Source organism: Phaethon lepturus, unplaced genomic scaffold, assembly GCF_000687285.1.
Source record: "Phaethon lepturus isolate BGI_N335 unplaced genomic scaffold, ASM68728v1 scaffold20936, whole genome shotgun sequence".
Taxonomy (NCBI): domain Eukaryota; kingdom Metazoa; phylum Chordata; class Aves; order Phaethontiformes; family Phaethontidae; genus Phaethon; species Phaethon lepturus.
In genome coordinates, this window is record NW_010545835.1 from 33,361 (window position 1) to 46,376 (window position 13,016).

At 39.9% G+C, this 13,016-nt stretch overlaps 2 protein-coding genes across 6 annotated transcripts in view; one reads left to right on the forward strand and one right to left on the reverse strand.

Annotated features, from left to right (window-relative positions):
* ABI1 (abl-interactor 1) overlaps nucleotides 1-11,056 on the forward strand; it is a 30,451-nt gene extending 19,395 nt beyond the window's left edge. For 2 of the 5 annotated variants that reach the window (XM_010289093.1, XM_010289094.1), the window contains 4 exons: nucleotides 974-1,150; nucleotides 4,012-4,098; nucleotides 8,290-8,475; nucleotides 10,166-11,056. In XM_010289093.1, coding sequence (XP_010287395.1) covers nucleotides 974-1,150; nucleotides 4,012-4,098; nucleotides 8,290-8,475; nucleotides 10,166-10,341 — 626 coding nt within the window. In that variant the 3' untranslated portion in view covers nucleotides 10,342-11,056. The remainder of the gene's footprint in view (nucleotides 1-973; nucleotides 1,151-4,011; nucleotides 4,099-8,289; nucleotides 8,476-10,165) is intronic. The other 3 variants (XM_010289095.1, XM_010289096.1, XM_010289097.1) reach the window with 2 other exon arrangements.
* A 927-nt stretch (nucleotides 11,057-11,983) lies between these two features.
* The window catches only part of PDSS1 (prenyl (decaprenyl) diphosphate synthase, subunit 1), a gene marked incomplete at its 5' end in the record, with an annotated part of 12,523 nt that continues 11,490 nt past the window's right edge, over nucleotides 11,984-13,016 (reverse strand). Inside the window, one exon of the mRNA XM_010289098.1 lies at nucleotides 11,984-12,481. Coding sequence (XP_010287400.1) covers nucleotides 12,341-12,481 — 141 coding nt within the window. The remainder of the gene's footprint in view (nucleotides 12,482-13,016) is intronic.

Consider the following 13,016-nt stretch of genomic DNA (forward strand, 5'->3'; position numbering starts at 1 on the left):
ATGAAACTAGCTTTGGAGGCTTTGACCCACATAACCTTTGCACTTTCCCTTACTGAAGTGTAAGCGAAAGTGACTCTGGATAGCATTACAGGACTACAAACTTATGATCGCACACTCTTTGTGTATATAAGTGTGTGTGTGTGTCTTTTTGTATCTATATATTTATATAAGATATATCCGTATGTATATAAAAGCACAAAACATTTTATTGAAAAACAATTTTTGTATTTAAAAATTGCATTGATCCGTGTGACCTCAGTGTGTAAGATTCATTAGTTTGCAAGGTGTGATTCTTTTCTCTGTCAGAGGTTAATCCAAAGAACTTAAATTGTTTTATTAACCTTGACGTTCGTGCAGCAAGCATGTGGAAGGTAAAAACGGGTGTTCATCCTGAAGAATGAGTGACATGTCTTTCTGTCAGCTGGCACTAGTCATTCTGATTTGTTCGTGCAAATTCCATCAATATAAAAGCCCAGCTAGCAAATATGATTGATAAATGTGCCAAGTGTCTGAACCTCTTGACATTTGTTTTACTGTTTTGTTAAGAGTGTCTTTTTATATTAGATTGGAGACAAGTTCTGGTTCACAATGGAAAACATTTGCTTTGAGCAGAATGTGGATTTTTTTTTTTTTCTGTGTGCTTTTTAATAAAGGGTATTACATGTAGATTAATTAAGATGTGCTTAGGAGTTGGAAGCTGATTCAATTTTCCAGTCAAATCCAGTCTCTTAAAGTAGTTCTCAGCATTTCTCAAATGCCCTTTATATGAGTGTTGGTTTATGTCCTGTGTCTTTTTTCTCATTATTGATTATAATGGGGATGTTTGTTTTTTGTTAATGTCCTGTTACTGGCCTTAAAGTATTGGAGACCTGTAATCAAGTATTTCCCGTGGTCTGGGCTTTTTTCTGCATTCTATCCCAAGTAATGCTCTGCTTAAGTCTTTTCCTTGGTTCCTCTGGCTAATGCTTTTCAGCTGCTCCGGGTTCAGCTCCTGGTTCCCAGTATGGCACAATGACCAGGCAAATCTCGCGACACAACTCTACCACTTCTTCAGCATCTTCTGGTGGATACAGACGGAATCCTTCTGTGACTGCCCCATTTTCTGCTCAACCTCATGTTAATGGCGGGCCTCTTTATTCTCAAAATTCAAGTAAGCTGCTGAGCTCTGAAATCACAAACTGTTTTGAGCAAAATGATTGTAAAAGCATGCATGGCATTTTAATTCATTTATGAAGAGCATCAATCAAATTACTGCTTTCTTTCCTAAAATAGAAGGAAAAACAAACAAGAAAAACCATATTGAGGTTGTACAGTGATTGCACTATATGCAATTATACTGTTTTCCCCTCTGACTTGTTTGCTGTTACTCATGACAAGAAATTATTATGATTGCCTATCTAATTATAGGCACATTATACTTAGCATTTCAGGTGTGCTTGGAGAACATAAACTAAAACCAGATTTTTTTTGCAGGAGACCTAATATAGTTGTAGTATAGTCCCTACTCTACTGGGATAGTAGCAAGAGAGTATTGTCAGAGCACACACATGTAACAAGCTTCTCCCATTACACAGTTCCTCCCTGTCTCTCTCTGTCCTAAATCCTTTCCTGATTCCAAGTTTCTCTTTTGTTTTAGTTTTAAGCTTGGCTGTTAAAGAAGAGCTCAGTCTCTCTCTTTCTAGCAGACTCCTCATCTGTGCTTGCACACTAGTAGTAGTTTAGATGGAGATGGAAGAGTGAAGGGATGGATGCCTTGGGCAATTGAGCAGGTTTTAGTCAGCAGCATCCTGCCCACCTATCCAACGGGGCAACAAGGTTCACTGCAGAAAGATCTGCAAAATAAGGATCTACTTGAGTGTTGGTAGAAAGCTGTTTCTATCAGGAAACTTCTTCCTTGCTGTTTCCATAAATTTTGACCAGATACACAGAGGAGTGATAGTCCTCTAATGGTTTCTGGTGGTGTTCTTCAGCATGCCAAGTCTTTAAACTTAAGTAATATTTGTTTTAAAAAAGAAATGTTAATGTTTGGGCCGAAGATCACTTTGGACCAGTGTTTGCTGTTGTGTACTTACTGTTAAAGAGTGCATATAAAATGTTGGAGACACTGAGGTGAAGAGCTTTCTCAATGGTTTAGAAGTAGTATGTTTATCAGAAAGCTTTTTTATATGCAGACACGGTATCTGTCTTGGTGTCCACCCTGTCATATGCACCACCTCCCCTCCTGATTTTCCTCCCACTCTCTCTCACCCATAACTGGCTCTTCATTTTCCTCCACACTCTTGTTCATCCAAATTAATTCACCATAACAACAGAAATTCCTTCCTGTTTGAACAGTTGTGGTCTGTTGAATAAACAGGGCTTTACTTCTGGAAATAGTTCAGTTATCTTAAATGCTGTGCACACCACTGTTTGTGAACATTTACATTTGTCCAAAGCAATTTTTTGCTCAAATGCAGCTGTTCTTCCTTAATCTAGCCTCTCTGGTGTTTTCAAAATACTGATTGTCAACATTTTTTAAACAGTATTTTGATGGGTGTATTTTTCAACTTTAAACTGTTTTCCTCTATTTCTATAACTGCTGGGTTTTAAATTTTTTAATGCTACTGTCTTGACATTAAATCCAGGTCCCATGTTTCCTTAAGGTTTTACTTTTCATGCTAACAAATACTCTGTTTTCATTCTTAGATGTTTGCTTCAATTTTGTGAGAAACCTGTTTGCTCTCCCTTATTTATTGATCATTTCTCCCATACAGTTTATTTGATTATTGGTTTTGTAATGAACTAAATGCTCCATTTTTATTCATCAAACATTAATCTTAGTTATGGCTTTATTTAAAACTGTTGCTTACATGGAAGTACAGAACCTCTTTCAAATTTGGTTCCAACTGGATTACTCTGCTGAATTCGCACCTTCACAGGAATTTCTCAGCTTCAGTGCAAGAGAAATTCCACTGAGAAGGGGCACAGTATAAACAAATGAGTCAGTCTTGTTGGTTTTTTTCTTTTTCTTTTTTTTTTCTTTCCCCCCACTTCATGGGGAGACGTCCTGCCAGAGCTGATACTTTGAATGGCATGGCCTACTGCTACCATGCCGCTTTCCTACCTGTGGAGGGAAGAGGCTGTCAGCCCATCTCGGCTGTCAGCCCGGCATCTCTGAGCACTGGTGCCATGTGCCTCATATCTCATTACTCACCAAATAGCTACATACTTCAGAGAAGATGGCCTTGCAAGTGCATCCTGGGGAGCTGTGTGCTAGTGTAGCCAGTGGTAGCTGTTGAAGCCTTTGCCAGCCTCTTAAGTTCCTGAGTGCCTCTAACCACAGAAGAATTAATAATTTAAAATAAAGCTCCATTCTGCTCTAAACCCCTCTGGTTTTCCTACCAACAAGCAACAATGTCCCTTTTCCTATGTAAAACAAAAACATAAAAAGGCAAGCCACTTCCCCCTGTCCCAGCAGAAAAAAATTATGGGAGGTGCTCTGTGTATGAATATTAAGAATTGATGTTGCAGTGTTTCCTTGTAAAGTAGTTTTCTTTGCTCTGTGTGTTGCTTTGCTGCACTTGATGTAGTGCTCTACACTTAGTTTAGAGGAGTCCAGAATCCTGCGAAACATCACCTCTACTTCTAGTAGTGTACTTTTAAAAGATAACCACTAAATTGAAGTAATCCTTATGTGGCAGCATGACTAAAAGCTCAGTTTTGTTTGCTCCCCCAGTGAAGCAGAGCAAGTCCTTTCACATGTGCACCCTGTGAGCTTCCAGACACACAGCCTGTGCTCCGCTTTTTATTCAGGGGCATGCTTTGCTTTTTGATCCTCGATTGGCTAACCACGAATTCAGCCTTGTTGGAAACACAAGCTTGAAGAAGGTTCTTCCGTGTGTGTGTTCTTGTTGTTCTTTACATACTTTGTTTTGTGGTCCTCGTTACTGACGGCTGCTTTTGTTTGTTTCCTTTTTTTTTTTTCCTTTGTCTGTTTGACTTTCCCCGATATGGTGTGTGTGTTGCCACCAGTTTCTATTGCTCCACCCCCTCCCCCTATGCCTCAGTTGACTCCACAGATACCTCTCACAGGCTTCGTGGCCAGGGTGCAGGAAAACAGTAAGTTTGGACAAGCTGAGCCATTAAAGGGTAGAGCCTTCTTTCTTCTAGCATGCATGGCTGGCAAGTCAGACTCTATTTTGTTTCTTTTTCCAGAAGCTAATACCATCTTGCATTCTAGTGTCAATATGCTATTGGAGCTGAAGGGCACACTCTTCAATATTTTATAACATATGCATGATTATTACTGACCCATTTAAGTTCTGTACTGCAAATTTATTATAGAAATACAGTGTGAAATATGTGACATCTGCTTGATTTGAATATAGAAATGTATCTTAATTAAAATTATTAATTTCATGTTGAATCATCCTGCCTGAGGCTTTTTCACTAGGGATAATTGATAAGTTTTACTAGAAAGACTTATGTAGACTGTCAAAATACATACTGTGTAACCATTGACTCTAATACTGTGGTAGTTTTCAGAAAGCCGTATAGTCAATTGAACATATGCAGTCTTACGATCTAATGCCATTACAAAGGAGCTTGTAAGATATTTCTCCTCTCATCAGCCTTTCATTCTCCATTTCTTTGTGTTCTCTAGCCAGATTTCCCTACTGAGCTTCTTGCAGCATAGCTCTGCTTGTTGGGTTTGGGAGAGATACGCTCCCTGGGTATGATCTGTGCTGCAAGGTGTTTTATACTGGTAACTCTGCTTTTACTATTACTTCTTGATTCATTTCAGGTGAGTGTTATAGTCCCAAATGCTAGTGCAGGTGTAAAATGGTGTTCCTGATATGGGGACATCTTTGCTGTAGGAGTACATTGCAGTTCTGTAAGCAACAGAATGAATGCAATGTAGATAAGGCATGAAGTAACTATAAAATGTTTTTAAAGTGTTTGGGAGCCATAGCAAAGTCTGCTAGGATCTCGGAGGCTACTATTGTTAGGGCCCTCCAGATCTGACTAGTGCTGCTGTTCAGCTTCCCATTAGAGCTTTTAAGTGGTCATGTTCCGAGTGTTACCCTAGAGATAGGAGGCATCTCTCTGGTTCTTATTCAAAAATAAGGTATTTTGGTGTTGTGTTAGGTAAATAGTAAGGATCATGTTGATGTAGAATAGTATGACACAAAATTGTGTTGACAAACCTTTCCAAAATTCTAAGTGTAGAGGTAAACCTACTGAAGATGAAGGTTACAGAATGTCTTCACTTGCAGATAAACTTGAGAAAAGTGACACCTGCTTCAGAATTGTTCCAAGTATTGTCCTCCTGGAGATTACACAGCCCTTGGGAGAGCAGAGGTGAAAGGGACAGACTTATTTGTGTGTGCAACAACAAAATGCAAGCTGACTTGTGAATGAGATTGCAGCAAAAATAGCTGAAGCTTGAAATCTGATTGTAGGAATCGTTTGTTTTATTTTTTTTTCTTTTAACAGTCCCTTGGGTTTGAAAATTTTATAACAAGTATGGCTTTGAGCTGCTGCTGCCTCATTTTGGAGGCAGGGGTGCGTGTCGCGGTCTGCGCATACGCTCAGCGAAACTGGCTGTAGAGGCTGTTGTTGAGTTTTGGCATTGTGTGCTAGACTTCCATCTGCCTCATTTTCTGCAAGAAGTCTACGGGGGGAGTGGAGTTAGGGAGACACGTGGATAGGCTTGTCTTTTCCTTATCGTGAAGATCTGTGGATTTGGAAAGCAACACCCTCTGCTCTGTGGACTTCTTTCAGAGGACAAGGACAGAGGGCTTAGAAACTATCTAGTGCCTATTTTTTCCTGCGCCCTGCGCCCAAACTGTGAGTTTCTCCTTCAGAGAGGTTTTCGAGTGAGTCCAGTGCCCAGGGACAACCGATTGGATGTAAATTGCTGTATTGTCACACCCGGTCCTTTCAAAAGCAGTCTGCTGGTCCCCATTTAGAGAACAGGAATGTATATACACACAAGTCTCAGTTTGGAGCTGTATAAATACTGGTCCTTTTACCCTTCCTCATTTAGTGTGGTTTTCTGTTTGTCCTTTTTTTCCTCCCATGGGAAAAGTAATTCTATTCTAGAGTCTGCTTGGTTTAAGTCTGAACTAGAAAAGTCTAGGTTAAATCCAAGAGTTGGGGGATACTTCCATGGGGTGGCACTTGTCTAATTTTCTGTTCCATTCTCTCCCCTTGTTTAAATGTGAAGTTGAATTGCTTTACATGTTTCCCATAAGGTATGCAGTTTCTGCGCTACATCTCAGTTAGGGTATGTGTTGGTGCTTTCACACTTGCATTTCCTGCCCTTTTTTCTTCTTTTCAAATAAGCAACTTCATTGTTGAATAAATACAACTTTTTGCATTTCTTAAGGTAAGCATTTCTCAAGATCTCAAAGGATTGTTGTTTCAATGCTGCTGTTTTTTCCTGGCTGCAAACAGAAATCAAGGGAAGAAATACATTTTGTGAAAGATGTGCCGAAACTACTGCACAAAACGAATCCATTCATAAACAGTGTTGTCATGTGTTCGTGGTGGATTAATGAAGCCTGCCTGTGAGTGCTATTCAGTAACACGGGCGAGACGTAGTGTTCACTCAGCCAAAGACTTTGTTAGTCTCTCTCCAACTGATATAAATGGGCTTCTGTATGGGAGAGGAATCACTGATACAGTGGCAGCCAGTCTTACTGATGGGAGAGAGCTGTGGGCTATGCAGCTCAGCTGGTCAAGCTGTAGAGGAGCTGGGCTTGCAGGTGAAGAATAGCATTAGCCCTTCAAGGGGTAGAGAGCGGGCTGGGTGCCAGGGCTGAGGCTGCTCTGCCCCACCAGCTCCTGCTGGCTTCCGCCCCCTCACAGCAGGATGTTTGGCTTCCCCTGTACCAGCGCAGCTGGTGTGACCCCATGGGAGCTATACTTAAGCCCCGTGTCAGGGGCTTGTGGCTGAAGAGCAAAAGTTAATCACTACTGGTGTAGTGGCCAGGCGAAAGCAAAGGGCTTTAAAGCAAACAGAAACCTGTTTCTAATCTCCAGTGCCATTGTAACTAGCAGTAGCTAAAGCTTCACTCACTGTTCTTCTTCCCTTGCCCTGCAGCTTTGCTTTCTCCTCAAAATTAGTGCCGGGTGCTGGAGCTACAGGCTCAGAGCACATGCCCCACCTGATGGCTCCTTCCAATCAAACCCTTCCTAGACCAGTAGCTTTCAGCCTGTGTTTTCAATGTGCAGACTCCCAAATCTCTTGTAATTAAATCTGTATTGCGATATAATGGAGTTTAGTGACAGTAGCTTCTTTTCAGTTAACTTCTGGCTTCATAGTGCTTACACCTAGGTCTGTGTGTAGAGTGGACCACAGTTCCCAAGCAATAGGAGACATGACTTGCATCTGAGCATGCTCTCTCTTTCTCTCCCCCCCCTCCTTTGCTGCCAGCTGCTGTGAATGTTACTGAAAACTAATTTGATGAACTGATTTTAAGAGTGATTTGTACCATAATGCCTTTCTCTTTTTCCCTTTCCCAAACCAACTTGTAATTGTGCTGATTGGAGAATCTCAGGGCAGGGATTTGACATTTTGGATTATACACTTAATTCCTTGAGCACTTTTTCCCCAAGAGCAGCAGCTGCCTGGTGTAGTTTTCCATTTATTAATTGAATCCTGGATGTGTGCACACACAGAAGCTAGTCTGAAAGATAAGGACCTGTACAAAGCTTTTCTTCTGCAGAAGGATTACTTGGGTTTCTCTTACCTGGTTAAATCTTAAACACTAGTCTCTTCCCCTTTTTATGCTCCACACTAGATCTTTTTGTCCCCTTAACGCTAGCTCTGAGAGAGAAGGAATCCAAGGAAGCAGTGTTCAGAAATAAATGAAAGTGATTGTTATAGACAAAGGATTTATTAAAAAATCATCAAGCTGCTGGTCCAGTCCAGAGGCCTGTTGCTGCCTGGCTCAGAGGGTGCCACTCGGAGTCCTCCCATAGCTAACCGCTGCAGCTAGCCCCTCAGCGCGTGGACGTCGGAGCAGGAAGCTTTCCTCTCTGCTGGTGTTCAGCTTATGCCCTGCAGCATGTGCTTTGACTCTAGTAGCATTTATACCTAGATTTGACCACTAATAACAAATGTAGTTGTATGTTGTAGATGTTAATACAAAGCCTCTGTTTCTAATCAGTGCATGATATTATAGTGCATGCTATGTGTGTTGTCCCCCCACCCCTTTTATTTACAGTGTACAGCCTCAGGTTTGTTTGCATCTCCACCCTATTTTGATTTAAGAAAAAAAACCAATCTCCAAACATTTCTAGTTGCTGATAGCCCGACTCCTCCCCCGCCACCGCCTCCCGATGAGATGCCGATGTTTGATGACTCTCCTCCTCCTCCACCCCCACCCCCTGTGGATTATGAGGATGAGGAGGCTGCTGTTGTGCAGTACAGCGATCCCTATGCAGATGGAGATCCTGCTTGGGCACCTAAAAACTATATAGAGAAAGGTAAGAGAAGTGCTGCAGCTCTGTGTTACTGCAGTATCGGAGGATTAATGGCATCTGAAGGGAATGAAAGACTTAGCTTGGATCTGATGAAAATATTCATCATCCCTGCTAAGGCGGAACTCTAACCATTCTTTTCTTAGTTTGTCTGTGGCTAATACCTAACGTGATAAAATACAATCCTTCCAAAGAAGTATTATAAAATACCTTCAAGCATTCTAGAATGGATAAAAAAAATAAAATCCTTCGTTATGAGAAGCAGATGTAAATCAGATGGCTTTCATCTTTGCTGAGCTGCTGGACTGTGTCTGCAGCTATCTCAGGATTGCTGGGCAATCATCTAGAAATAGGGTTGCAAAAAAGGCCAGGAAGTCCAAGCTATATTTATCCCATCAAACTAGATAGATCATTAGACTTTCAATGACAAAATGTAGTGAGACTTCCTTGGAGACTTATCAGTGACTCTAGATCAGCAGACTATAAACTGTGCTTATATATGAACTCATATAGTAAATGTCTTCCTGTGAATAACTGAGATGCTGATTTCCTTCCTGCCTGTAGAGTTGTCTGTGTTCTGACAACGACCATTTTGTCAACAGCAATGTTGCAAGTTTTCTCGTGATCTGGCTGGTATTGTCATGCATATGAAATGGGGTAGGGTACCCGTGATACCTGTCTTGGCAGAACTGCTGTGTTCCATCTTCACTCCTAGCTGGACAGTGTGCAGGACATGCCCATAGGATGAAAATAACTTACACACCGCATCATTATTTCCTAGGTATTAAGACATCAGACTTCTGAGAATATACATATGTAAAACAGTAGGTTCTTGGAATTCATAAAACTGAGCGATTGCATAAATTGGTGTTAACTCTTTTGAAGGGTAAGGCTGTCATGTGCAAAGTTTATGTATTTGTAGTGGTAGTTTTTAATTCCAGTATTATTGGTGGCAACATTTACTTTCCTTAGGGAGATTTCTGCTTTGTTAATTGCACACAATGAGTTGGAGGTTGGTAAGAATAATGTATTCACCAAGCAGGTACTGAAAAATAGCTGATGTTGCTGTAAATTTGCTTCTACTTTTTCCTACAGTAACTTTTATACTTGCACTCCTTGCAACTCCTTGAAAAGTAATGCCAAAACTTATCACATAGAAGCTCTGTGGCAAAGACCATCCATTTCTGTACAGTGGCTTAAGCAGCTGTTTACAAGATCATACACTGAAGTACATGCTATGTAGCTGCAGGGGCCATAGTGTAGACTTTTTTTTTTCTGTTGGTCCATTTCTACGGAATGTTTTATTTATTTGTTTATTTATTTTCTCTAATTGAGAGAATCCTATACAGGGATCTGTAATGCTTTTGAGGTAATCTGACCGGAAATGACTGCCACACTCACGGAGCCAGTTATTTCATGGTGCAGCTTTTAAGAGTCCATACGCTCCGCTATCTCCCTGTCAATAGTTTAACTAAGTGTTGAGTGTGGTTAGCACCCACTTCTTACTGGTAGCTAATGTTGCAAGAAGAGTGAAATTTCATTTTCTGGACTTCATTGGCAACAGGGAAAGCATGTGAATTCATTATGGAAAATCCCAGGATAGCAAACTAGTCTTCTAAAAAATAATTGTACTTTGAAAAATGTTAACACTGGTGCTATTAATAAAATGCTAAACGTGTCCCTGTTCAATCCACAGTTGTTGCTATATATGACTATACAAAGGACAAAGATGATGAGCTGTCGTTTATGGAGGGTGCAATCATTTATGTGATAAAGAAGAATGATGACGGCTGGTATGAAGGAGTTTGCAATCGAGTAACTGGCTTGTTTCCTGGGAATTATGTTGAGTCAATCATGCACTATGCCGATTAAAATCCTTTGCTTTTCAAAGTTGGGTCTTGTATTCAGTCATACCATGATTATTTACAAGGGGTAACTACAAGCTAACAGAATTGTCTTAATATACTTTAAAAAAAAAATGTGCCCATTTCTTCAGACCACACTGTTTTAATGGTATGATTGAATGTCCAGCTCTCTTAAGTCTCTGGAGACAGTCTGTCTTACCTGATGGCAATTTGTAAAACAAGCAACTGTCTATAACTGGTTATACTTATTTACTTACGCATTGTTAATTTTATGACCAGCCTAAATATTCTGGGGAAGTAGGGTATAATATTTAATGAACCATGATTCAGATTGTGCCATTACATTTTTCAGTACAGCATGGTAACTAACACTATGTTAGACTAACATATTAAAATCTGGATGAGAAGTTTAATGTTTGTGCTGGTCATAATACTTTTGTTTAGACTCTTTGCTCATTCTTGAACTATATTTGTTTAAAGCATGCATACAAACTTATGTATTGAAATATACTTTTTTAAAAATCCAAGATGCTTCCAATTGTTGTAATCTTTACCTGGAGTATTCTCACTAAAGTCTATTACAATGAGTTGTTTGGGTCTAAGGTGTCCATGTGAATCAAAAAATGGGTGGTCTTATGTATGTGTAATTTGTACCCAAGTTTTTTTAATGAGTAAATTTACATTATGACTTTTTCCATTCATAAATATATAAGTGAACCAAAGGTCTTGTCCATTACTTTGTTGGTTGGCTTGGCAAAGAATTTTGGAATGCTTTCGTAGCGAAATCATGGCTGTGTTATCCCAGGCAATGTACTAAAAAGCAAATGTTTGTAATGTGACTTTATCACTGACAGAGGGAAAATAAATTAGATATGAAACCTGAATTACACATTTATACAAACTCTTAAAAGTTCTTTTCTTCCAAAATTAATTTTAGCAAGGATTCTTGATTGAATCTACTTACCTAGATGCAGTAAGTGGAACACTGTCTGTAACTGACATTTCTCAGTGGAAACTCTGGCTTGGTGATGTGCCTAGCTGAGCAGAGACAGCAGGCAGTCCTCAAGATAGGACAAGGGGGGAACAAACATGACAGGCTGTGGATTCATTTTACAGGGAATGCAATACACTGAGCCACTGTGTTAAGGGATCACAGGCAGAGATAGTTAGAGCTGATGTACTTCCCTGTTATGCTAATTCTGTGGCTTAAATATCCTGAAAAGGAATGTGGTAGTACTGGGTAATTACTGCAAGAGGAATGTGTCCGGGACTTCAAAGCAGACTTCTAGGAGGGTATTAAATATACTTTATAAATGAGTGATGGAAGGTGATGGAGTTGAAGCTTTGACTGGCTGCTGAGTCAGCCATTTTCAGCATGAGTTAGAAATACTGAGCTTTTAATTTTCCTAACTGTAGCAATCTCAAATTCTGCTAGCAAGTAGCAACCAATAACATACCTGTATTTCATTATGAATTGGAAAACTTCTCATTTATGTATATAACCACTTAAAGTCTACATATAGTCTTTTATAATAAACGAATTTTCACATATACAATTCCAGGTACTTCTGTAGTTTTAACAGCCAGGAAAGCATTCAAACCATCTCTCTTCACAGGAGTTTACCAGATAGTAACATGCATGTTCTGTTTATTAGTGTGAACAAGTGAAATCTGGAGCAACTTCAGTCTCGTACACTGATTTATATTTATTCTCATTGTGACCTTTGTGCATCAACATGTAAACATCTTTCCCACTCCCCACAATTAATAGCCCCCACTAAAACAATTGTACAGCACAACTTGATTTTCTCTGAACTGTACGGCTTCCCACAATAAAACACTTTAAACTTGTTTTTTAAAAAAAAAAGTAGAAGGTCCAAAAAAAAAAAGAAAAAAGTTTTTTAAAAAAATAATTTTTGGTAGCCTGTGTTGGAAGCAAGTAACTTTTGAAGTAAATTTAGGCACAGTCTGGTAAGTAGCTGCCAGAACGAGGGGAAGGAGTTCTCTCACTTGTCTCGCATGAGTACCATTTCCGTCAGCTGAATAAGGGCTTCTCTTTCAGGGGATGGCCGTAGCTTACTGATCTCTCTTGTAGCTTCGTGGCAGTAGCGCTGGGCGAGGTAGGTGGTTTGCTGCACACCATCACTCTTATGTAAGAAGACAGTTAAAGGTAATGGATAACTGGTCAGCCTCCCTCCTGCCTTTTGCCTCTTTGAGTTACAGGGGGAAGTTTAAGGTCACTAAGTACCCTCAACCTTTAATTATATTCTAAAGGGGAAAGGAAGAGGATTCATTCTATGTTCATTGAATCCTACCTCTCTTCCCCAAACTGTAAAAATACTAAAACTCGTCCATGCTAAACTATACTTACAAAACAATACTGGTATTAATAACATACTATTCAGTAGGATTAGAAACCAATGGTTTAATCCCTCCCCTCCTGCCCTAAATAGAGGTGTACAAAAAACCCATGCTATCCTGAAAAAACAGGTATTAATTTTGCACAGACAATTCAGTCTTTTCAGACCAGAGTCAATTGATACAGAGCATGCACTGCAGTTACAAGACTGACTGGTAATTACACATCGCTTACACCAGTTATTGGATACAGCTACTCTTCAGCTGAAGGAAGCGAGTTCATGCATGAGCTTTTTACTTTTATTATGTGGATTTTATGCGGGG